Source organism: Tasmannia lanceolata, unplaced genomic scaffold (genome assembly GCF_043159265.1).
Source record: "Tasmannia lanceolata isolate RefF3 unplaced genomic scaffold, GAP_Taslan_0.1 ptg000003l, whole genome shotgun sequence".
Lineage (NCBI taxonomy): Eukaryota > Viridiplantae > Streptophyta > Magnoliopsida > Canellales > Winteraceae > Tasmannia > Tasmannia lanceolata.
This window is the reverse complement of record NW_027518680.1, coordinates 3,680,338-3,707,288: the sequence shown is the minus strand read 5'-3', so window position 1 is coordinate 3,707,288 and position 26,951 is coordinate 3,680,338. Positions and strand designations below refer to the sequence as shown.

Below are 26,951 nucleotides of genomic sequence, written 5' to 3'. Positions count from 1 at the left end.
TATAGTTGAAAATGAGAAAGTTGATGGGGTGTATCTGTATTTTTCCCTTATTATAATTCTACACAAATTTGGCTTATTTGCAAGTGGGATGGTTCTGAATTTCTTTTAATTATTAAATAATAAATTTCTTTGTAACTACTGAATATCTTAAGCACAAAACTTTCTCTACAACTACTATATTATAGGGATTTGTTAGGGACCATCATGGGCCGGCTGTTACATGAGTACAACCACCTCAGACGAATTAAATGAATAAGACAAAACCTGTTGAAAATTGAGCCTACGTAGCTGTTTGCGCATGCAACAGCCAACCCGCGAAATGCCTTCTGGGGTGGTCCCTAGCAAAGCCCTTATATTATATACCTTTTAAAAGTTGGTTTCTTTGTAGCTATTAAATACCTTACATTATTAAAGTTAGAACCCTATTTTGTCCACATAAAATTTTAGGGAAAATTACCAATGGGGGACAAACATTTTGCAGAATTATCAACTGGACCCAGGCTTTTCAGAAATTACCAATGGGGGACAAAATCTGTCTTTTCAGTAAAAGCTGGACAAAAATACCCTTTGGCATATAAAACACGTTTTGACTTTGGAAGGGGGTTTTCAAGTCTCTACGATTGGGGTTATTAGGTATCAAAATGGGGTTACCAATTTTAGAACGGGGTTTTCAAGTCCCTAAAAATTGACCGAGAGTTCTGGAGTTTTGAAAGAGGGTTTTCAAGTCTTTAGGAATGGGGTTATCTAGTATAAAAAATGGAGTTACCAATTTCTGAATGGGCTTATCAAATCCTTGAAAATTGGCCGAGGGTATTGGAGTTTTGGAATGGAATTTTCAAATCTCTAGGATTGGGGTTATCAAGTATCAAAATAGGGTTACTAATAACCCCAATCGTAGAGACTTGAAAACCCCCTTCCAAAGTCAAAACGTGTTTTATATGCCAAAGGGTATTTTCGTCCAGCTTTTACTGAAAAGACAGATTTTGTCCCCCATTGGTAATTTCTGAAAAGCCTGGGTCCAGTTGATAATTCTGCCTAATGTTTGTCCCCCATTGGTAATTGGTCCAAAATTTTATTAAAAAAAGCTTGCATTTTTTGTATGAAATTGTTTTCGTGTGTACCACTTCTTCTTGTGATTTTCAAAGCAATTTCCCCATCAGATACCCAAAGAGTGCCCAATATCAATACACGTGCATTTTTCAATAGAAATTGCAATAGGATTATTTGATTAATGCCCCCCTTAGTCTAAATGGGACCAAACTACTTTTTCAAAGGGTATCTTCAATAGGTCAATTGGTATTGATCAAACGAAGATAGTTTATTTGGAGAATGGATCCATTGGCTTGCAGATCAAACAGAAAGAGGCCACAAGAAAGCAATTTATATTTCGTTTCTGGAAAGAATGCTCCACATCTCATCGTTGTGTCAATAAGCCTCATTTTTCTTCAATGAACCAACCTCAAGATTACACCTTGATAATGTTCCTCAGAAGCTGAGAAGCATGCCTTCAGCTTTGAGTTAAAGATCCAAGGTTGGATGCATCTTATATTAAAGTACCGAAGCTCATTGAATGAAGACCAAAAGGAAAAACAGCTATCAAAAAGTGCCAAACATAACATCAGCTAAATCAAGACTGAAATAATAGAAAGCACCCTCTAAAATTAGAATCTCTTCTCTCTACAGACCCCAGAATGCAAGAAAATAAAGAAAACCACATGTTCTTCTTTGAAATGATACATGCTCTGCTTCAGCTTCACCACCAACGCCGAGGAAATCAGCACAGTTTTGAATATAAACGAATAAGTGGGGGAGCCTTACCTTTGCTCATTTTACATGCTTTCCCCACCACCAACCAAGCATAGAAGCTTGAAATTACCAATGTTAATCCGACAATAGATTTCTCAACAAATCTGCAACTCCACCATCATCCAACAAGTTTTTGCTCATGCTGCAAGAAATTCGGTAAGAACTTTCACACCCGCCTCATAAGAAGTAGTCCGGTGTTCTACGGGTTACATCAGGCTCACCTCTCCTGGGCGCAGGCTCAAACTGCAACACAGGTAACAAGTTTTCAAACTTCTTGTGTACATTCTCAGACATGCTAAATGATAAAAATTATATATATATATATATATATATATATGAGGAATATGTTCGTGCGCTTGAGCATTGGAACCAAATGGTGCACCATTCACATGGGTCCCACAATTTCTGTGAGGATCCAAACCATTCATTTGCAAGGCCCTATCATAGATAGGGTGTGTACCAAAAATCAGCTCCATTGAATCATCCTAACCCCTCCAAAAGTGGAGGGCAAAAATGGGCAGATTTGTGGTCTGTCCATTTTGACCTCCACAAATGGATGGGTTGGGATAGGGCTGGCAATTTCACCCGAAAAAGCGGGGATCCGCCCCGCCCCGCCCCGTTTGGGGAGGGGATTCTCCGATTTGAAAGGGGAAGGGGAAGGGGAAGGGGAAGGGGATTATAAAAATTCCCCGGTGCGGGGAGGGGAAGGGGAAGGGGATGGAGTTGTCCCCGCCCCGCTAATCAATGCCATTTTTTTTGTAAATTTTTAAGTGTTTTTTTTAAGGAAAACTACTAGAAACTCTGTGGATCGGCTACAAGATTCCCCCAAACATAAACTTAGCTTGTCTTTTCCTTTTAATTAGCTTCTGAGAGCATTTTGGGAACTATAATAACCTTTTCACAAATGTTGAAATAATAAAGACAAGCTGAGAGCCTGAGACGCTGAGTGTATGCAATTATCAAAAAATCGTAGTGCCAACAAAATTTTATGGTTGGATTGCAGGTTTTAATTTTCAACAAGAAAAATTTAGCTACTAGAAATTTGTTTCATGTCAGCACTAGACTGAATTGCAGTTAAAGAAATAAGTCATTTGTTGATTTTGTTCTCTTCTCCATTCTCATTTCTCATGCTCATCTGGGGGTTAACATGCTATACAGAATGAACTAATGAACATTATTTTGCGTGTGTGAGCGCCCACTTATGGACTTTTAAAGTTCATTGTGACTACTGAAATAGTTACTTTTTGCACATTGGCTGCCTGTTAATGAAGGTAATCCCGGTGCTCATTTCCTATTTATCATTCTATAATTTATGCAGAAAATTGCTGAAAGATGAGGTCCTGTTGTTATTTATGTTTGTTGTCTCATCCATGCATTTCTGATTTTGTCCATCTGTTTGTTGATCACATGAATAGAATCATAGCATTCATCACAATATTGTCTGTAATAGACGTAGAAGAAAGAAGCTCTGTTTGCTGGTTTGATTGGGTTCCAAAGAGGGGGCGGGGCGGGGATTTTGTCCCCGAAGGATGCGGGGAGGGGAAGGGGATTAGATATTCCCCGCGGGGAGGGGAGGGGGATTCCCCACCATCCCCGCAGAGGGGAAGGGGAAGGGGACCCCAACATCTGGCCCCGACCCGCCCCGTTGCCACCCCTAGGTTGGGATGATCCTATGGAGCTGATTTTTTGTACACACCCTATCTATGTAAGGCCCTTTCTAGTGAATGCTTTGGATCATCCTAACAATGTGGGCCTCATTGGTTTGAGAGCTCAAGCTCACCATAAGGTTCCAACGCTCAAGCTCACAATCCTTTTCCTCTATATATATATATATATATATTCCAGGATTTTCTTGTTTTATCGATGTTTCGCGACACATAGGTCCCACCATAGACACACCATATCACGTATAAGCACATAGACGTGGACATGCCCAATAAACAACATATGATCATTGAACTAATTAATGTAGATACTGTGCACAGCCACCAAACAAAAAAAAACCGGGGAATAAGTTTGCAAAAACAAGATACAAAAGTGGCAAGAACCCAAAAAGCTTTTCAGATTCCTTTCAGAAGAGATGATATAGATACACAAGTAGTGCCAGCAATACACCAAGGGTAGCGTCAGCAAGACACCAGGGTCGGCACTGCCACTCCCTGCACATCAAGTGCACGGGCATTGGTCTGGCTAGCGTGCACAACGCACAGGGAGTGGCCCTCCCGGCATTGATGCCCTCCCTGATCATCCTCATACCAATTTCCATAATATATGGTATTCTATATTAATTGAAAGACTTTCAAAGTTCATAGACCATACCCAATGCTACGGCATCTTCCTCACAAATTAGTATGGGAAGGATCAATAATTAAAACACTTATAATCTAGTATTGGATAAGGCAATTTTCAATTGAATCCTTCATATCGCACAGGTAACATCTATGACCTACCATAACTAACTGAATTGAGATAGCAACTGGTATTACTGGTTAATGAGCCTTACTATAACAAGTCTAAATCAAACTCATTTGCATGTGAATCAGTTAGCGAGCCTTGCAAGTGATAGCAACTGGTCTTAATTGAGTGTTTTCAAGACATGCCAATCTTAAATTTCCTATAAACTTTGACATCTTTGTATACAGGCGAACTTAAATCTCATAGGAAGTTTGGTGTGTGTGTGTGTGTGTGTGTGTGTGTGTGTGTAGAGAGAGAGAGAGAGAGAAGGAGAGGGAGAGGGAGACCTGAATGAATGTGTGCCCTTTGCAATCATCAACTTCCAAGATCGATGCCATGTTTCCACACCGATAGCAATAGTTAGGTGCACTAAAGATGGTTACCACCTTTTGTTCCTGTTACAAATATATATGCATTTAAACCCTCAGATATTTTAACTTCTCAACCACGTGCAAAGGGATGCTCAAGATAATGAAGAAAGAAGGATTACATGTCCCCAATTGAATCCTTCCATGACTAATTGATGAGCTCTGGCGATTAGGTTTAGGTTGTTGGTGTGGTTAAATTGCTCCGATATATCCTGCAACACAAAATGCCATTAGTGAAGTCACCAGGACCAGGTAAGGTTCAAATAAAAGACGGCGGGGCAACTTACTTGGCCAAAGGTATATCCAGCTCCACGTGGAGAAATGCCCCAACCACAGCGATCATCTGGGTCAGACCATAAGAGGTCGCACATGGGCCCTTCATGAGGGACTTCTTGAACACGATCAAAATTTCGTATGTTATCAAGGGTCTCAATAGATGGGGACAAGCCACCATGCAAACAAAATATCTCTGATTCAACCTTCACATAGGACATAATGACAGTCAGCTAACAAAAATAATCCAAACTTAGTTTGACAAAATGAAACAGCTAGCCCTACTTAACAAAATCATCATATGTTGAATAGCATTGGAAACTGTCCATATTTGCGGTAAGTGTTAAAGGCATCCAAGGTTGGAGCCAAAGTTCTCCCACAAAGAATCCTGGGCAGATACATAAATAATATATGTAATGCATGGGTAGCAGTCTAAAAGAAATGTTAAGATCAATGGCAGAAAGTAGCATTTACATATGTTTTTCATAAGAACAAAGCATAGAACTATTAGCAACATTAAGTTGAGCCTTATGGAAACTTCCAAGGACTCCGCCAAGCCCATGTACAAATTTTGATGTATCAGACAATATTCATCAACTATATGTACGCTACTAGTGGTGGAAACAGTTACACAAAATGTGGAATCTTGCGCCTGGCAAAGATAAGTGCCATCAACTGATGTGGGAAAACAGCTTTGCTGATTAATTAGTTATGAAACTTAGCACGAATAATAGATGGAAACTATTAAACAAAGGCGCCTTGTAATGCAGTGGCAGTAATTACTGGCAATAAGGAACTACAAATGTGCACAGCCAGTGTATCACTGTTTCAAAACTTAGAGAAAAACGAGAACTCAGCCGGGTAAAAGGGAGTCAACTCAGATGAGTAAATGATAAACACGGTCAAGTTTTCATTTACTCAGGCGAGTCAAAGGAGTTTTGATTGACTTGGTAGGGAAAAACTCAGACGAGCTCGGAGGGAGTCAACTTGAGTCACGACTGACGCTGATAGTTTTTAAACAGCACGTGTGTAGCTGCCTTTGTGTAATCAATGAACAAAGACCTAAGTCATCAAATAAAATGTGAATACCAGCCATTCAATAAAATAAAATAAAATAAAAAATGTGAACAAGTGTAAACAGCAGGGCCAATTTGGGTAGTCTTATTCATGAATGTTCTCCAAATCAGATCCAAAGCCAAAATGAGAAAGCCTCGCAATCTCCGGAAACCTAATAAGATGGTGTGAATTGAAAGCCCATCATCTCTTAAGCAATTCCAAGAGACTCGAATATTGACTTACCAGTTGCAAAAGCCTAGTAACCAGTGGTCCCTACCCATCATTTGCAACAAAGACCCTCCTCAAATGACCTACAGCACAGCAAGGAATGCTGGCTCCACACTTGCAAGATTTTTTTGCTAACCCATAGTGCTATACCTCAAATGCCCATCCTCGCCAAAAGGCCCATCCTTACGATAAAAAGTCTTGCCATGATTATATCAATATGAAGTGGCCATTTCTAGCAATCAGTATGTATTACTGAAAAGGTGGCACCAAGAGTACAGCCCAGAAAGCAGTTACCAAACAACAGTCGCAATAGGGAGGGCCTACCAGGCAGCAAATGCAACTATGAGAGAGAGTTTATTTTCCTTGCTGTCATATAAACAGGGGAACCCACTCAAATTAGATGATTTACTGATATGGATATAAGGAGCTATTTTCAAGGGGCCTTGATGAGGTGGATCTAGTGTGATAAAAGGAGAACAGAAAAAGGAAGATTTTCATACATGAATCCATCACGGTGCCTTTTAACGTTCATTCACAGGTTTCCTCACTGCAATCACCTCTTGTTCCCCAATTGATTGACCCACAATGATACCTACTGCCTCCCCCAATTCGACCAGGTCATCATGAGTGGGATTCCAAATCAAATTCTCTCTCGATACGTTCCTCAAAAAATCTGATTCCTGTTGTCTTTTGGTGGAGAGGGGCTCATCTTTTGTTGTCAGGCAGGCTGCTTATCACAACTCTAGTCTAGAGAATTGTTCATATCACTTGACGAAATCAAAGGCATATGTAAAGATCATTGTGTTCCCTACTTCCCATTAAGCTAATGACTCAACTGATTGATTAGCCAAAGTGAACATAGAGACAATTAAATATAGAGCAATCTCAACAATTGATAAAATATCTTTCCCTTTAATGCATCTTTTGTCTTCTCAAAAAGTATATTAAAAAAGGTAGACAGTGCTGTAAATCCCTTATGACTTGCCTGATTTCTCTAAACGTACATCTCTGTCCATCTCAAGCTTAGGTGACCATGTATGCAGAGTAAATTTTACTAATTACTACAGTAAATATGCTAATTTTTTTGGCTTTGTTGTCTTCAGTTTGAACATACGCTTGCATGGTTACATCTTGAATAAGAGTTTCTATTTTCGTAACAAACCTAAGGGCTGAATCCTGAAGGTTTATACAGATGAACTTCAAACAGTGTGAAACAGATAGATGAGTATGCTGACACCCAACAATGCCCATGATCAAACACCAGCATCAGTAAATACTAAATAAACTAAAGGATAAAAGGCACTCGAAATTTTGTACAGGTATATTGCTAGAATTTATGATGATTATTTGCCATATCACTACCACAAAATAAAAGTCAACAGTAGGAAAATCAGCCAAGAGAAAAAAAAAAGAGTGGAAACAGGAAACCTAAAGCCCAAAGAACTCAAGCAAAGAGGGAATATGAGAAATCCTACTAACCAAGGCTGTCAAAGGAAAATAATCAAAAAGGTCTGTGAAGATCTTCCATACATTTGCATTACCATACCTGTAACCAAGAAGTCAAAATCAAGTATTAGTAAAGATTAAAGGACCAAAAAAGAGAGAAACCAAAGGTTCTAGCACAAAATTCTAAATTGCTAACTACAAGAGCAACTAATGTCCTCTGGATACAAGAGAACCAAAGAAGCAGAAGTTTGAATACTAGAAACACAATGAAGGATATGACCACAACAGATTCAGTTTCCAGTCAACTGAAAATAAACAAAGGCCAAATCCTATGCAAACAGTTCAGTGAAAATGTCAAGAGAAAAATTGCGAATGCTTAAATATTTGAAAATCCAAAAACAACTAATGTGAAGCCAACTAAATTCCAGACTAAAGGAGAAAGGGGAAAACCGTGATAATTTCACTCGCTAACCCATCAGAATAGTCCTAATCGCAATCTGAAAAGCACAAAGAATTGTACTCGCTTATGCCCTTCACAGACTGCACAAGATAAAGGCTAGATGCCCACCTTAAATCAAATGGCCAGGAGCTCCTAGAGCCAACAACATAATTATAAATCAATCATTTTTCACAAAGAACAGCTCAGATTCCAAAACCTGAAATAGTTGTTAATGGAACCAGAAAGTGTGACTAATTCATATGGAAACGGTAGTGAAAACATTACATTACATTTACCATAAGGGCCCGTTTGGATACCTCCCGTTTTGTATTCGGATTTGGAATTGAGTTTTGAATACAAAATGAATAGATCCGGCAGCTCATGTAGAGGGAGACAAAGAGGGAAGGGGGTACTTCCTAGTGGAGGGGAGAGATTGAGGAGCAAAGAGGGTGAAGGAAACTGCCAGATCTGTGGATTTCCAATTTCTTATTTCCACAGCAAATTTAGAATCTGATTTTTTTTTCACTGTCAGCTGCTGAATTAGAAATCCAAGAATTTGATCCGATCCAAATTACAATACAAAAAGGGCTGCAAATGTGAGAAATCCAAATCAAAATCTTCTCGGCATCCAAACGGGCCCCAAGTTAATATTCTAGTGACTGTTAGGAAGTCGTCGATTCAAAGCATTCTATCAATACTACAAATGTATGAATCTAGAGGCAAATCCATTCATCTTATGTTTTACATATAACTTGAAAAATGGAAAAACATTATAAACAAAAAATAATAAAATATTACCGTAAGAACTATTGAACCAGCAATTCAACTCCGTTACAAATAATAAGAACTATGGAACTTTGACATACCAAGAAATATTATAAGCTTGTTATTCTTTTTAGAAACCAATAAATTTAAGGATATAATCAAGCCTCAGTCGAGCAATCAAACCTCACTTACATATTAAAATGAATATGTTTCATGGTCTCACTACATAAGATGGATCTATATGCCTTTTGGTTGCAAGTCAGGTTTTTATCAAAATAAGTTAAAACGAACAACACAGATATTAAGAAAATGGATACGAAGAAATGGCCTTGCTACGCTTGTTTTGGTAACACTGTCTAGCCATCTATACAAGTGGCACTTTATGGTGAGATTGCTTCTACTGATCTTGTAGGCCAGCAATAATCGTACATTGCCCAGTTTCACTTGTTTGGATGATGCTACCCCCTTGAACGTCAGTACATCACCTAGATCAGAAGGTATGATTTTATGAGTTTTCTTTTAAATCCAAAAAAGATGACTTTTCGATAATGGTGTCGATTTATAGTTCAAGATCATCGGCATGCAGAATGGCCAAACACAATGAGCCAGACTAATGGTTGTCCACCAGATTAACGGACTCAATCAACACAAAGTGCCACTCATACAGTGGAATAGACCCTCTAACTGAAAAGCTGGAAATGTGGCATTGCCTTCCTAGATTAATTCAGCACTGTAATGTTTATGAAAGCCAAATTGCAAGAAAGAGGCACAATAAAGTCTACAGATGGAGATCTCATCAAATAAAGTTATAAGAAATAACATTTCAGAAAATGTCAAAGGAACTTCTACACTTAGTTTTTGGGGTTGCAAATCATGAATACTGTCAATTCAGAACGAAATTTTCAACCGAACAAGAATGTGTGAAAGAAACTCACTTTCTTAGGCATTCATCATAAAATCCATAAACTTGTGTAATCTGCAAAGAAAATGTAATGCACGGTTCAAGGGCCCCTATTAAATATAAAAAATAGTTGAAACACCATAAATCTCGAGAAAGTAACAGATTTAGATGAAAAATGAAAGGCCTCCAAAGTGCAATATCGTGTGATAAACTGATAGTCCTAAAGAGCACTAAGACTATAATCCCTTACCCTCCAATAATAATTTGATTGGCCCAATGCACAACAAAAGGGAAAAGATCATAAGTAAACCTGGAAGTTAAAAATTATACCTGACGACTTTCATGATTTCCTCTAAGAATGGTTATTCGTTGAGGATATCGCACCTTCAGGGCCACCAGGAGCTGCATAAACAAACCAGTCAGTATCATCAAAATAGATGGAACTTCACCAAACACCAAGATGAAGAACTGTTGTGAGGCAGCCTCGGCATAAAAAATCATAAAAAAACAGTCAAGGTGAAACAGGGAAATACTTCAACATTATTAATCGCATGAAAGAACAAAAGGCCTATATTGCAATTCAAAGAAAAAAAAACAAAAGGCCTATATTCAAAAGAAGAAACCAATCGATATGGCATACAAACATCATAGCCCAAAATTATGAAAGCTCCTGAAACCAGTGTGAAGCGGAAAAGAGTTAGTTAATATTGTTCAAATCAGGACCCAACTGAAGATGTAAAACACCCAACTCAGCACAACATCAAGCAAGTCATGGCCGAGCTCAGACTCGGCCCAGACACAATCAACAAATTGGGATTCATTTATCAACAGATTTTGATTGAGATTCCCCTTTTCATCCCTATGAGGCTATGACTAATTCCCTTCATCAATCATGAAATCATATTCAAAGCAAACAACAGGTTCCCCGTTGGCAACAACCACGGAAGTAGCTGCGGAACTACTGGGCCAAAAAAAGGTTTCAGTCGACAAGTTTTATAGGCCGGCAGGGCGGGGCCTGGCGAGAGAAAGAGACTTCAGGGATCGAATTGGATAGAGAACCTATACCATAAGAAGATCTAATCTGCTTTTGGATTGCTTCCACATCCGACTTCTTCAATTCTCGATATGGAACAGAACTTTGACTAACCTACCAGTTGTGAGCTGGCTGGATCGGCCTCCTCTCAGAGAATCTTTTAAGTTATTTTTGTATCTTGTTCAGATCAACTAACCAAGTCAACCTGCCTTCCAATAGGCAAGCCAAGTTTGGTTGGACAGTTCCTCAAAACATAAGTGAGATCCTTAATCCAAGAACCTAAAAAAAAAACGCTGAGAAAAAAGTTCAACGCGCACGGAACATCTGCCACGGCCCGCGAGTACACAAGCCTCAACAACATTCTTAAAGTTATGCAAAAGTTATGAGCAAAAAACAAAATTAAATTCACAGAAACTGTCTCAGAAGAACCGAGCAATGACATACTAGAGTTAGCTTAGATAGAAGATTTTTGGGCAACTCAAATCCAAATGGGATGGGAATTGTGAAGTGCACTTTCTCAAGCCACCTATGCTTATATATGCAAATGAGGCAGAGGCTAGAGCCCTCTTATAGGAATCGTGGGGAAGTAGGGTTGTGAAAGCGGACTCTCATAGTGTTGTCATGTGCTTATAAGAGTCAGGTCCTTGGAGGCCAGTGCAGATTCTAGATGAAAATTCGGACACATCTAGTGGTTAGGAGGTAGCCTCTGTTCATGTTTTATCAAAAGCAAACGACTGAGCAGATTTCTTAGCTGGGAAGGTGTTCTCACTTGGTTCATAGTATAGGTACTCTCACTTCAATTTGTCGTAAATAAGTATATCATATACCCATGTTTTTGTTGAACCAATAGCCAAAAAATCGTTAAAGCATGATAAACCTATTTTTCAAAGAGATTTGATCCCTATTTTTCTTTTAACTATCGTTGGGTCTGTTGAAAGATAACCACATCTCAATGTGGAGAGAAACTTTGACTCTTGGTTTGTACCAAGGTTTTAAATTTCGGTTTCGGGATTCACCGAAACTGAAATTTCAGCCGAAATCCCGAAATTTCGGTCGAAATTCGCTAGAAGTTATCGAAACTATAGATTTTTCTCCTGAAATTTCGGCCGAAATTTTGGTTTCGGTAAATTCGGCTGAAAAAAGAATAAAGTAATAATTTTATATTGAAATTTATCGACCGAAATTTTTTGAAAGAAATTTGGTACGTTTCGGGAATTTCGGTTTCGGAACGTTCGGATTTCGGTGTTGACCGAAATCCGAAATATTGGTCAGAAATTTCAGATTTTGGTCGAAATTTAAAACCTTGGTTTGTACAACTTTGGAAATACAACAAAAATGTCTGCTTAAAAATAATTACAAAGAAATTTCTTTAGGGAAAGCAAAATATCCATCACAAAACTGTTTTTGATCATATAACCTGGAAAAAAACTTAATTGCAGCATACTACTGAGAACAATTCCATCCTCCCCTCTAGGATATTATGGTGTCTATCATAGTAAATATAGCCCTGGCACCATAAAAAAGAAAGGATTATTTATTAGGAAATTGTCAATAAACCTTTGTATCAACAGTATCAGCAGTAATATCCGTGAGTGGCATGTATCTCTCATATATGTGCCGATTGTTTCTGAGTATGTGCGCATAATTTCATATCCAAAGTATATGAATATAATCAGTCATATATTTTCTTACAAGAGAATAACATGTAAATGGGAAGATTCATCTCGTACTTACCGTTACAGTCTCAACTGAATAATAACCACGATCAACATAGTCCCCCATAAACAAGTAATTGGTATCTGGACACTACAAGTCACAGAATCATTGAAAACAACACACATGTTATCAGGCCATGAACATTGAAAAAGAACAAAGAAACCAATAGCAACTTAATATAATAAAAAGTGGTATCAGTTCCCCAAAATAAAGAAGCAATTTGGACCAACTTCAACTCAATTTTATTCAGAAAGATTTTTCTTTATTTCAAATTCAGAAAATAAATTAATTAATAAGAAAGATTTTTCTTTACTGCAAATTCAATAACATGACCGTATTTCCATGGGATACTTTCTAGCTTTCATTACATGGAAGAAATTACAAGTAATTAAAATTAATGGCTCAAAAAGGAAAGGGCCAGCAGTCAGATTTTGCACCGCAATGCAGGAATCTCTCATTCAATTGACTCCTTAATCCCAATGACTCCAAGTATGCACACCAAACATCACTGTTATGATCACAGCACTAGCACACCTCACCAGCATGGGTTTAAATTACCACCGAAAATGGCACGTGTTAAAGTATAAAAGATAAATAACGCCTTTCTCCAACACCTTAAGCTTTTGGAGAAGTTGGTAAGTTAACATGTTGGAGAAGTTGGTAAGTTAACATGGTATCACAGCCAACGGTCTCGAGTTCAAACCTCTAGGATAGCAAAATTCCACATGCGATGGTCGGCCCAAGTGGGACCACATGTGCCACGTGTTTGCCAAGTGGGCCACACGTGCAAGGGAGTGTTAAAGTATAAAAGATAAATAACGCCTTTCTCCAACAACTTACGCTTTTGGAGAAGTTGGTAAGTTAACAACAAGAAACGACCAAAATGCATTAACCAAAGTCATAAGTGTAATAGTGGTATATTATATTAGTGTGTATTGCATAATTATATTTATATGAATTTGTTTTTAAAGGCAATTATATTTATATGAATTGCATGCAAAATGTGGAGCATGTATTATGTATAAATGTTTATATGAATTACATGTGAAATTTGGTATTTGCTAAATTATAAGACCTGTGCAATAGTGCATGTCACTAGGTGTTCAATGCTTTTAAACCATTATGGATGGTTGCCTTGCTTATGTGATGATTTTTAAGTGTGTGCTTGTGCTTATTCTAGCATTTCCTGAAGTTTCGTCCTTAAATTCTATCTTTTGCGTATGTTTCCATACGTTTCCTTGATTTTACATGATTTCCACCGAAATTTCGAACCAAAACCGAAACATTTCTGTGCCGACCGAACCAAAACCGAAATTTAAAACCTTGCTCACCAGGGCTACGATTCCCAGTGCTAGCAAAGTTAAGTTTGATGCATGGATGGGAGGAAGAACCCACCAAGGATAATGGGCATCTCGTAGAATGGAACTAATTTTGTAGATGTCCCATGACTTCCGAAGATTAGAAGCAGATATGCCCGTGAAAGCGTTGCTTGAAGCAGATATGCCCAGGTGTGTGTCTTTTGTTTTTTTTTTCCTTTTTTATTCTTATTCAGATAGAGGTTGTCAAAAAAAACTCTTCCTAACCCAAAAACATCAATATAATAATAATGTTAGTTCTCTTCAGAAAAAATATAACTAAATTGTATATAAATATCCTCTAAGGAGCTTAAACAAAATGAATCAAATTCAATCATCAACACATATGCCATAAAAATAAAGAAATGTCAAACAAATGACATTACACCCATTTTGAGCACTCACACTCCTCATTGAATAGAAAAATACAATCTGAGAATTACCTTCCCTCCAATTTGAAAAAGTTCTGCAAGATCATGAAATTGCCCGTGAATATCACCACATATCGTCACAGGACTTTTCACAGGCTGCAGCACCAAAAAAAAAAGAGAATTTTTATCAGAACTTTTAACAATTAATGCATAGTGAATATATAAGTACAATTTCCAATACAATTCATGGTGATTGTTTTTGTTTTTTTTTTTAATGGTTAATTCATGGTGATTGAATGCCAATTTGAGTCTAAAGACAACAATATAAGTCACAATTCCAAACTAAATGAAGTGCCACAGAAGACTTTTCCCCCTTTAATTCAGAGTTTTCAGAACTGAGAATAGTAATAATGTGAAATAGGGATTACTTGCTAAAGAACAGTTAGAAGCAATAATTTTTCTCTTCGTAGCCTTCTTTGACTCTATTACATGCTCATTTTTCTTGCTAATACTGTTCAATTATCAATATATTTGTTCATGCTTCCAAACTGTTATTAGTATATATGGATGATTCAGTTGTACATACTATTAGTTGATCCAGTTGTACATACTCTTCGTAGCCTTCATTAGCATCCTTTCCACAAATAGGTCCAAAATAAGCCCATTGAGTTTCACTATTTGGACTTCGAAAGAGAGTCCAATACCAGCATGACCCCGTTTCCCTATACTAGACCCGTCGAAATTCAGCTTAACGAGCCCAATGGGAGGAGACTACCCAGGAGACGGCTTGTCTTTGACAATCCTACTCAAACAAACTTCCGCCCAAGATCTACAGATAGACGATTTCGTAATAACCATGAAATCAGGGAGAATGGCCGCCGCCAATGCACAATGGGAGAAAAAAATATGTTGTTGAATGGAGTCGATGGGCCTATAATTACCATTGAATACTCGATTATTCTTCTCTTTCACAAACCTAACAATTTACAACACAATCCGACTCAAAAACTAAATGAATTACAATACATTTGAGGTTGGGAACATCAATAAATCTAAAAATTTCCAAGAACCTTATGAATATTGTGGCAAAAAATATAGGGAAAAATAAAAGATTAAAGAAAGCTTTCATTCCAGGATCCTATCACAGGAAAATCATGAAATATATAGAGTCCTGTGGACCCCGATCCGTGGGGTGTCTACAAGTCCCAACACCAAGTATATCATCTTAGAGACAGAATATCATCTAAATTCTACCATTCATGAAAAAAATATCATCTAAATTCCATCTTAATCCAAATTTTGGGCAAAGACTTCAATTCCATCATTGTTAATTTCCCAAACTCAAAGTACGAAGTTTAGAGGAGCCTTCCATCAAAGATTCAAACTCCTTCCTCTATAGTCGACCACAATGTAATCAGTGGAGAATGGACAAAGCTTATTTTATTTTAATAGAAGAGCCACAGGTAATGACACTTAAAGAGTACCTTGGGTACTGCCACTTGATTGACATAAACCTAAAAACATGTTGTGTTGCGAATTTATAACAGCTATAATACAACTGGAACTAACCAGGGAAGGGTTCTAAAATTAACAGTTTTAAGGTAAGCATGACTTCACCCTACAAAGCAGTTTTTTTTTTTAATGGTAAACCCTACAAAGCAGTTAAGCAATAGTCGGAGATAATCAAACAATGGAAGGTATTCTTTGAACTAGCAACAAAGATCTTCGAATTTTCCTTGCCTTCATAACATAAACACAAATAAAAAGGAAAGACAAGATAAGAATATGAAAAGAAATTGAAGCCCGTCAACATTTCAATTCAATAAAGGTTCGAGCCCTTCAAGTATTGGTCTAGCACCACTGCTGCTTGGAACCATTGTATGAAGTATGAATGGTAGAACTGCAATTAACTAAGAATCAGTCAGAAATATTGTACGACTCAAGTAACCAAAAAATAGATTTTTTTTCAAATATTACAAGATGAATTCACGTTACACAATTTTTTCAGGTCCAATTAGGTATCTATGAAGGGTAGAACTGCACTAACTAAGAATCGGTCAGAAATATTGTACTTCGACTCGAGTGACCCAATAATATATATATATATATATAGAGAGAGAGAGAGAGAGAGAGAGAATGGTTTCTAGAGACAAGTGCAGATAAGTTATCTACACACTAGCTTAAAATACAGTGGGAGCCCACATTGTTTGGGTGATCCAAAGCATTCATTTGATCAGCTTCGTAGGATCATCCTAACCCTTCGAACCGTGGAGGCAAAAAATGGACAGATTTGTGAAGGTTTATACACGTTCATTTTACCTCCACGGATCATAGGGTTGGGATGATCCTATGGAGCTGATTTTTTGTGGACACCCTATCTATGTGAGGGCCAATCAAATGAATGGTTTGGATCACCCAAACAACATGCCCTCCACTGTATTTTAAGCTAGTGTGTAGATAACTTATCTACCTACACTTGTGTGTAGAAACCGTTTTCTCATATATATATATATATATATATATATGAGAAAACGGTTCCTACACATATGTGTAGAGAGTTCTCTACATACTAGCTTAAAATACAATGGGGGCCCACATTGTTTGGGTGATCCAAGCCATGCATTTTAAAGGCCCTCACATAGATAGGGTGTCTACAAAAAATCAGATCCATAGGATCATCCCAACCCTACGATTTGTGGAGGTAAAATGGATGTCTTTAAACCTTCACAAATTAGTCCATTTTTTGCCTCCACAGTTCGAATGGTTAGGATGATCCTATGGATTTGATTTTTTGTGGACACCCTATCTATGTGAGGGCCTTAAAAATGAATGGTCTGGATCACCCAAATAATGTGGCCCCCACTGTATTTTAAGCTAGTGTGTAGATAACTTATCTAGACATATGTGTAGGAACCGCTCTCTCTCTCTCTCTCTCTCTCTCTCTCTCTCTCTCTCTCTCTCTCTCTCTATATATATATATATATATATATATATATATATATATATATATATAGGATGATCCTATGGAGCATATTTTTCGTACACACCCTATCTATGATAGCGCCTTTCAAATGAATGCTTTGGATCATCCTAACAAAGTGAGCCCATATGTGATTAGGCACTCGAGCGTACCATAAGCTTGGTACGCACGAGCGTACAATCCTTTTCCTCATATATATATATATATATATATATATATATATATATATATATATATATAGAGAGAGAGAGAGAGAGAGAGAGAGAGAGAGAGAGTTCCTAAGGGTGCCCTCATATAAGCTTATATGAGGTGGCTCTCACAAAACATAAGGGGCCCACATTGTTAGGATGATCCGAAGCATTCATTTGAAAGGCCCCATCTTAGATAGGGTGTGTACAAAAAATCAGCTCCATTGGATCATCCTAACCCCTCCAAATGTGGGGGCAAAAATGGGCAGATTTGTGGACAAAACGTGTCTATCCATTTTTGCCCCCACTTTTGGAGGGGTTAGGATGATCCAATGGAGCTGATTTTTTGTACACACCCTATCTATGATGGGGCCTTTCAAATGACTGCTTCGGATCATCCTAACAATGTGGGCCCCTTATGTTTTGTGAGAGCCACCTCATACCTCATATAAGCTATATAGGGCATCCTTAGGAACTCTATTCTCATATATATATATATATATATATATATATATGAGGAAAGTGTCGGTGAGCTTAAGCGCCCCAATCACATGGGTCCCACATTTTCTGTGGTGATCCAAACCATTCATTTGCAAGGCCCTATCATAGATAGGGTGTGTAACAAAAATCAGCTCCATAGGATCATCCTAACCCCTCCATTTGTGGAGGACAAAAAATGGGCAGATTTGTGGACAAATAATGTCTGTCCATTTTGACCTCCACAAATGGATGGGTTAGGATGATCCTATGGAGCTGATTTTTGGTACACACCCCATCTATGTAAGGGCCTTTCAAATGAATGCTTTGGATCGTCCTAACAAAGTAGACCCCAATGTGATTGGGCGCTTAAGCTCACCATAAGTTTGGTGAGCTTAAGCTCACCAACACTTTCCTCTCTCTCTCTCTCTCTCTCTCTCTCTCTCTCTCTCTCTCTCTCTCTCTCTCTCTCTCTCTCTATATATATATATATATATATATATATATATATTCATGTCACAAAATTTTTTCAGGTCAAATTAGGTATCTGTTGAGCTTTATAAATACATACATGTGTGTGTGCGCGCACGCCATTCAAAAAATATATATGTACTATATATAAGTGTGCGCGCGTGCATAAACGTATATACAAATATTGGCAAAACACATATTTATGGAGAGCCAGAAGGTCAGCTGAATTGGCAATAGGTGTGTCCTGCATAAGTTTAAGGGTGTGTACTGTGAATATCCTTTGTAGCCTCTTATTGTTTTCTTTAATAATATCATTTTTAAACAAAGATCTTTAATAATATCATGCTATCCTTGTTAAAAAAAATTGAACTCATTGGGAAAGCACACATCAAGTCTGTACTAGCTGCTTGACATTTGCGAAGATCCAGTAACTCTCATTTATATTATGATATAATTAGTCCTTATATCAATAGGGAGAGTAAAAGTTAGTCTACCTGGCCCTAGATAAAAAAAAAATCCCCATTATCTGTTAAAATAATATGATTAGTGATGATCTAAGGAACCTCAATATACATTGATATGGGATACACAAGTTTTCTCCTGTGACAGCCAGCTTCATGGAAATACTGACCATTAATTACATCACACGGGGAATAACATGAAGAATTTCCTTCAGGAAAAAAAGTAACTTCTGCATCCCAATACCTTGAACAGTCAAAGAATCATCTAAGTACAATCATATAAATCAGAACCCACCAAAATTCTATGAGATCTAAAGCTATAAAAGATAAAGCACATAAGGGAAGTAATTGAACAACAGGAAATGGAATAACAGAACTCACCTGTACATTGCTTTCTTCCATCAATATCTCCTTGGCCTTCTCACATAACACTCTAACCTGCATCAAAAAAGAAGAGAGCACGCAAGCTAAGTTTGCAGACCCTAAATGCCATGGCATGCATTAGTTTGGATCGATGCTCAAAATCAACACCTAAACTATATCATTATATTGCGAGAAAGAACTTTTGATAGGCTATAAGAAAAAACAAGTATAATACAGATAGCTCGAGATTGTATGTTATAAAAACACCTGAAACTTCAGGTGTAAGAGCTGGGATGCTACAGGGAATCAGTTCCAATGTCTCAAAACAGGACCCTACTTACAACTCGTTTCAGTGATCCGTTTTTTTTTTAATGAATGGTTGCAGATTTCATTAATCATCAAAGGGGCCAACTAAGGCAGTCAACCCGAAACAGGAAAATACAAGACGAAATACAGAAATATCAACAAAGAATGCAACAGATACCCTAATTCAAGGAAGCAAGAAAGAAAAAAAAACTCCAAACCCTGCATATCAACTCCCTCCCTCGCTAACCGATCCACTAAGCTATTAGCCGATCTTCTAACATGTGAAAAGAAAATTGAGGACCCAGAAACTCTGTCATGAAACTCTATCATGAAACTTCAGGTGTAAGAGCTGGGATGCTACAGGGAATCAGTTCCAATGTCTCAAAACAGGACCCTTCTTACAACGGTTTCAGTGATCCATTTTTTTTTTTTAAATGAATGGTTGCAGATTTCATTAATCATCAAAGGAGCCAACTAAGGCAGTCAACCTTTTTGTATTTCCCGGGTCAGGTTCTGTCCCTAGGGAGTTTTATTTTCCTCGTGTATGTTTTTGGGGGACCCCCTCAGTCTTCTATTAATATATCTTCGCCAATATTCAAAAAAAAATCAAAGGAGCCAACTAAGGCAGTCAACCCGAAACAGGAAAATAAAAGACGATGCGGGTTACTGGATGGCGCTCGCACTCTTCTTATTCAAATGCGGGTCCCCAAGAGTTATTGGGGTGATGCCGTCCTCACTGTCAACTACCTCGCCAATCGGCTTACCTCCTCTGTCCTTGGTGGTTCCTCACCTTTTGCTATGTTACGTCCTCATCATGACCCTTTCCCTCTCACTCCACGGATCTTTGGTTGTGTATGCTTTGTACACAATCTTGGTCATGGCCTTGATAAGTTGGAACGGATAATATCAGAATACGAGATCTTTGTACACTCCTCGTATTTGTCGTGCACATTAGTCCGTCAAGGTCTTGTATAATATCATAATACAAGACATATGCACAACAATATATAAACCATCTGTGAGGCACAACCAAGTTCCTTTGGACAGCCATAAAGACACTCCCCGTGTATGAAGTGTCAATCATCAATAGCTCTCTTTCGTGGTGGATACCACCATAAATCACAGAGAAAGTGTCAATCCCATGACACCTAGGCAAAGATTACGGGCATAGATCCAAACTCGAAGAAGAGGTGGTATTATTATTTTTTCAAACGAGCAACTGCATTGCAGCAAAAAAGGACAAATTACAAAGGGACAAATTACAAAGGGACAAGCTATCCTTAAATAACAAAGGTTACACTTGAAGCACAAAACAGAACTGCAACTACACTATAGGGAAAAGACAACTGATAATCAAAGTGCTCTGATCACAACTCGTTATATGGCCAAAACATCTGCTACCGGGCTGGCCAACAACAAGTGATGTTGTAAATGCAGTTTGATTAGGTTGTACAGGTAAGAAATTTCCAATACTAACTTCCAAGATGCGGTATCATTTCAAAGTTCCATACTACCCCGCAATGAATGCACTATATTAAAAGCACTCCAATGAAAAATATGGCTAACAAAGCAAATCTTTAAAAAGTCAACTTTAGTGAAATGATATGTAATAACTAACTTTAGTGAAATGATATGTAATAACTAAATTGAGGTATCCAAATAACTGAAAAGTTGAACGAAGAGCATGATGCATGCGAGTGATAAATAGTTGGTGCCAAAAAATAACAACGAACAACTATACAATACTTACCATGTTACCATTGAAATGCAACAAAAAGCTAATGACTAGTAAGTTCACTAGACGGGCTAAAAACCAGGACTAGGTCAAAGCTCAAGTAAAATTAAAATTTACACTAAATCATTCTGCAAGTTCCCAGAAAACAATTGAAAACCATTTCAAACTATAAAAACGTCAGGGCACACTTATGAAAACTATGATGAATAGCCTCAGTTAAATTATATCATGGAGGCATCAAAATCTCACCAAAAGAAGCACCACATGTTGCCACTGTATAGTAGGGCCGTTGGAGAACCCAAAAAAAAGGCTACAATTTGAAAAAGTGTTAGATTTGGAAGTAAACTGAAACAAAAATGATATTTCCCATCTGCCTCATTGTGTCACCAATCAAACACTTCAAAATAGAAACTGAAAATGGAAAAGAAGTTTTCATATTGAATTGGGAATCAAATCAATAAAAAATAAAAAAAACCTACATAGTTAACCAGGGTATAAATGAATCTGCACTCAACAAAAGGAAATTGAATTGTTTCCTATTAAGATATGCTTTCATTAACATATATTTCCATCGCAAGTAATCAGTAGATACCCATTTCAATGGATCTCAGACCTAATCACCATAACAACAACCTAAAGCCTGAGAAGAAAAAAACAAATCCACCAATTACGACAGAACTACTTTGAAATTGATCCCTGCAACATGACGAACCCTAATATGAAAAGTACGGAAACAGAAATAAATTGTACAGGAGATCTGAAACATTTGTATGGCAAATCTAAGCCACGAAGCTGCAATCTCATAAAATTCCTTTCCCTGGATCTCAAAAACCCTAACTCTACCAAAACAGAGAAACATCAAAGAAACGGCCTAGATCAGGAACAAAACACGCTAATTGACACAAATCGACGTTGATTGGCCGAAAAACATCCGATTTGGACAGATCAAAAGAGAATCGAGCAACAGAGGTTGAGCATTTGTGGAGAAAATAAAATAACCTACATTAATTAACAGAAAACGAGAAATCATATGGAAAAAAGAGAGAGAACCTCTTGCTCGGAGAGGGGTTTGCACTGCATTAGCTGAGAAATATGCTCATCAATGTTGCCATGGGAGTTTGGAGGTACTGGATCCACGCCCATCTTCTTCTTCAACACAGGAAAATCAACCTCTTCTCCTTCTTAATAGAAGAGGGAAATGAATAGGCAAATCAGAGAAAGAAAAAAATACCAAACCCTAACCCTAACCCTAGTTTTGATCTGTGCACTCTCTCCTCTTTTGGGAGACAGAGGAGTGAGGGAGGGATGGAATAACAAGTGGTGGTGGTGCGATCAATGAGAAAACCCTCGGCCTCTTTAGATCGCCCTTTTTTATTTTGAGAGGCGAGAAAAAGTAGAGAACGCCTGCAAATGATATACTTTTATGTGGACACTTTCTCTCTCCGTCTCGAGTTGTGTGTTTATTATTATTTTTACAATATAATCCGGCTACTGATATTAGCACTATCATGTTTTGATAATTGCACTGACTCATCTGGTCTTTTATTGTTTAAATAGCGGTTGGAGGTTATTACAGTTTCCAATATGGTTTCAGAAGCCGAGTAAAAAAGAAAAGACAAGCTGAGTTTGTGAAATTATTAAAAGATGTAGTGCGAATATCAGTAATAATCCAACAACAGAGACTGTTTTGCGGACAATTTATGTCTACTTTCTTCATTTTTGTTGGGTCGGTGACGTATTTGCCATTCTCTTCCTAGGGCCACCCCTTGTAGTGTAAAAGGGTAGTTATAAATATGAAGAGTGGGCTGACCCTCGGAAGAAAAGGGTGCGATTATATCACTTCCCTTTTTGTTGGGAAAAAAAGATGTAGGCCCATCCTATGTCATTTAGTGAGGCGCCACTGCCACCACTACTTATTCAGCCTTGGGTTTAAATGTTAGGAGGAATATATGCATTGTATCCATTGATTTAAATTTTGGTTTCGGTTTTACCCTAGGCTAAAACCAAAATTTCGGCCAAAATCCGGTAATAAAAAAAAAGTATTATTTTATTAATTCCCAGATTCAGTACGAAATTATCGAAATTTCGGTAATTTCTTCAGCTGAAATTTGGGGATTTAGGCGAAATTTGTGTTATGCCCCAACCGAAAATTTGAGATTTCGGAATTCAGACGAAATTTGCCGTTTGGATATGCGGGTTTTAGAATCTTAGATTTCCACAAAATTGTAGATGGGAGACAAGAGAAGAAATAGATCGGTTGTTGTTTTATGATTTCTTGCCGTTCTTTCCGACAGCAAGAGAGCAGGTGATCTTCCCATGATTGCAGGTTTTAGAAATCTCAGAATGGGGGAGAGATTTCTAAAACCTGGATTTTTTACTTAAAATCCAAGAAATGTTGCCAGGACAACATTCAGCAGCTTGATCATGAACCCTCTTCTACATTGTTTTCAAACTAAAACCTGTATTCTAAAATCCGTGTATCCAAACGGCCCCTTAAAACCACGAGTGTATCAAGCTTTCTAAAATGGGTAAAGCAGCTCTGCCCAAACTATAAGTAAGGTTACCGGGTTTGTGTGTGCGTGAGATTGACTGAGTGGATAGTACCATCAATATCAATGGTGAGGAACTCACACAGAGACATGTATGTGTATTTAATACCATTGATCTGGCAGAACATCATGAGGCGACTCGTGACCTTAGTCCTTATTGAACTGTTATCTAACTACAAAAAAAAATCAATTGTTTAGTTACTGTCAACAACCCTAATTCCATGTTCGTTTGAGATTGTGGCAACCGATTGTAGGCCCCAAACCTATTAAAGGACTAAAAATTAGATGTAATTTATTTAATGGCCTAAATTAAATGTAATTTTTTAGTACTCTAATCGGTTCGGGGCCCACAAGCCACAATCTCAAACGAACAGGGCTAAGAGTGGATTGGTGAGTCAAACCTATAAACTCCAACCTATAAGATTTTCATAGGTTTTCTAGGTGACTGTTATTCTTTAGAAAGTCCTCTTCAATTTCTCTAGCATCATTAACTTGGCAAATGGTAGGTGTTGAGATTTTTATTTTTACGTTTTGGGGGCGGTTGGATACATAGATTTTATAATCCAGGATTGTAAAATTCAAGATTTTACAAGGTAAAACTTGAATTTTTTAAGTTTTTTGTTCATCTATAAGCATCTCAGTATTACCTCATTTTTCTCACTATTATTTCTATAGTAGCTGCTGAGAAAAGAATCATCACACATTGCTTTTGGACTTCAGATACTTCCAAGAGAGTTTAGACGACAGCTAGGATAAGACGAAAGCCGCAATTGACACTCCGCAGTCCGCAATCTTAGTGGGAGGGATTGGCACACGACAGTCATTACTAGGCACGATGGCCGTGTTGTGATAACAATTGGGTGGCTTAGTTATCAACAGCAAACCTAATAGTGGATTACTGAGTCAGAACTAGAATCATCGATCAAGGTGTGTTCAATAGCGAGAGGACTTGAGGTCCGCCAGAGAGTGACCAGTGTGGAACTATTGCAATAGCCATTGTCTCTTATAACATTTTCCTCGAATTGTTTAGGACCGTTCATTTGTAGCAGCGGGGCAGGTTCAAGTTGGGCCCACTGTTCAAAATACTCATTGGTCTATCAATCTTAGCCAGACGGATGGACTCTTTATCCTTACATGTCGAACATTTTTGTTTTGGTTGTCCACTTGCAATCCAACAATTGGATGTTAACTAGGATTGTCTACGTGGTGAGATATTTGGATGTTGCTTGATTCAAAAGAAGCTCGTCAAAAGAATATGTACCTTAAGGCTTTGTTCACTTGTTTTCCCGGGAAAGAAAAAGAAAAGGTTTCCTGGGAATCTGACGTGGCATTAGGAAAAGTAATCCAGGAAAACTGTGTAGGAAAAGGTTTCCTGCGCTTGTTCACGTGCGCAGGAACTGTGCAGGAAAAGATTTCCCGATAAACTGCTTGCCCACCTTTTTTCACTACTTTTTCCGGGAAAGCAAATCCGACCAAAATAGTGGGATTTGGTTTCCCACACTTGTGAGAAAAGAAACATTTCCACATCATTTTTGGCAATTTCCTCGTCATTATTTGACATTTTCCACCTAGGCTTGCTACTTTATCAGGAAAGCAAGTGAACACTAGAATTCTGTCTTGTCAACGTCTTGTCACGGAAAAAGAGGCTGTTTTTCAGGGACTTGCTTTCCCGGGAACGCAAGTGAACTGAGCCTAAGAGAGTAGTACTATAACGGCCCTCCTTAAAAAAATGATATTTGTGCACCTTAAATTTGTTTAACTACTGTTAATTATAAAAAAATGTGATAGCAAGATGAGAAGGTCCAAGTCTGAACTCGAATGATGGGAGAACGGGACAGCGATATTTTTGAGAAATGATGCCCCCCATCCCCTCTGACAGATTAAAATCCCCCCTTTAATTATTTGTTAAGTTTTAAAGGCAAAGAAAAACATTAAAGTGGGTGAATTTATCCTCAAGTAGTGAACCATTCTCACAAAACCTTGGGGGGGGTATCATTTCCCTATTGTTTATGATAAAGAAAATGGAGAGCGGTAATTGCAAGTCAGTGTTTTTCATGTTAATAGTGACAACTAACATTTATCTACTGTCTTGTTTGGATTGTATAAAAAATATTCCGCACGAATAAATGTGTGAATTTTTTTTCTATTCCATGATTTGAAGGGGAATAATGCAGTTATGGCTTATTTAGAAGAACATCTTCATATATATTGAAGGTCCCTCCGAATAAAACTTGAATTGCTCTAGTTCAAGTTATTTTTTTCTTCATGTGAAATCATACAGGAAAAGTAAAAAAATCTAAAACTTCCAAAAAATATCTACAATCCGAACAAGGAAGGGCGGTGTATAAGACATGTTGGTGCTCCATCTTACTATTTTAATCGTTTATTGATGAAATATGATGTTTCATTTCATTGAGTGGCAACTACCAATGCTCCACCATTTTTTTCTTTCCTCCTCAAGGACCTCCAACACAGTTATTTCTTGGGCAAAGATTCTCCCCCGCCTTTGGTGTTTTGGTAATGCCCATCTCTACTTAAGGCAACAAAGGAGCCCCTACCTGTCCTGTCGAGATTTGATGCGACATAAGTCCGAGTCACTTAAAAAGTTTTAATAACGTCAAGAATAAAGTAGAAAACCAACTTAGTAGGACCATTAATGCTCCACTCCAATTGAGTTTGGGGACTATTTACGATATAGCGGGATAGTCACCTAGTGGACTCTACCAGCAACGCCTCACCACAATGGCATTGTAGAAAGGAGGAAGCAAACTTTGTTGGACATGGTCCGATCTATGATGAGCTCTGGCAATGCACCATTGTTCATGTGAGGTTACGCCATAGAAACAACGCTTTACGTCATTGGAGCCGAGTTCCAACCAAATCAGTGCATAGGACTCCATATGAGATATGGACGGGCAAGAAACCCACATTGAATCATTCGAGTAAACGGGTTTTTCCATCCCATGTGAAAAGGATACATACTGGTAAGTTGGAAATTAGGACCAAAACTCTAAGATACACATATTCTTCGACCCCATAACCACACTGAAGCTCTCATTCTCCATAAACCATACTCCTTAAAGTGCTCACATAATATTCGGTGCTATTATCTGACTTGAGCCGAAATGTCCCCGCCTCCTCTGATGAAGTTCTTCTACAACAGTGGCCCAGGGCTAAGAATGGATTTTGGTATCTAAAGTTGCCTAGATT

At 37.9% G+C, this 26,951-nt stretch overlaps 1 protein-coding gene across 1 annotated transcript; it reads right to left on the bottom strand.

Moving 5' to 3' along the window:
- Positions 1 to 1,618: 1,618 nt before the first annotated feature.
- On the bottom strand, positions 1,619 to 22,592 carry LOC143848092 (serine/threonine-protein phosphatase PP2A catalytic subunit-like). The gene is made up of 11 exons (XM_077356901.1): positions 22,243 to 22,592; positions 19,170 to 19,226; positions 14,284 to 14,367; positions 12,504 to 12,575; positions 10,067 to 10,138; positions 9,771 to 9,811; positions 7,665 to 7,731; positions 4,916 to 5,107; positions 4,751 to 4,840; positions 4,548 to 4,655; positions 1,619 to 2,049 (listed from the first exon to the last, which is right to left on the bottom strand). Exons 1-11 carry the CDS (start codon positions 22,333 to 22,335, stop codon positions 1,984 to 1,986), a joined length of 942 nt encoding a protein of 313 aa, XP_077213016.1. The 5' UTR covers positions 22,336 to 22,592; the 3' UTR covers positions 1,619 to 1,983.
- Positions 22,593 to 26,951: the final 4,359 nt, after the last annotated feature.

Bases quoted from the DNA above. Each gene is read 5' to 3' on its own strand.
- LOC143848092 (XM_077356901.1), bottom strand. From the start codon at position 22,335: ATGGGCGTGGATCCAGTACCTCCAAACTCCCATGGCAACATTGATGAG. The intron at 19,227-22,242 runs GTTCTCTCTCTT...TTTTTGATGCAG, and splicing joins AACCCCTCTCCGAGCAAGAG to GTTAGAGTGTTATGTGAGAA. The intron at 4,841-4,915 runs GTAAGTTGCCCC...TTTGTGTTGCAG, and splicing joins CTGGATATACCTTTGGCCAA to GATATATCGGAGCAATTTAA.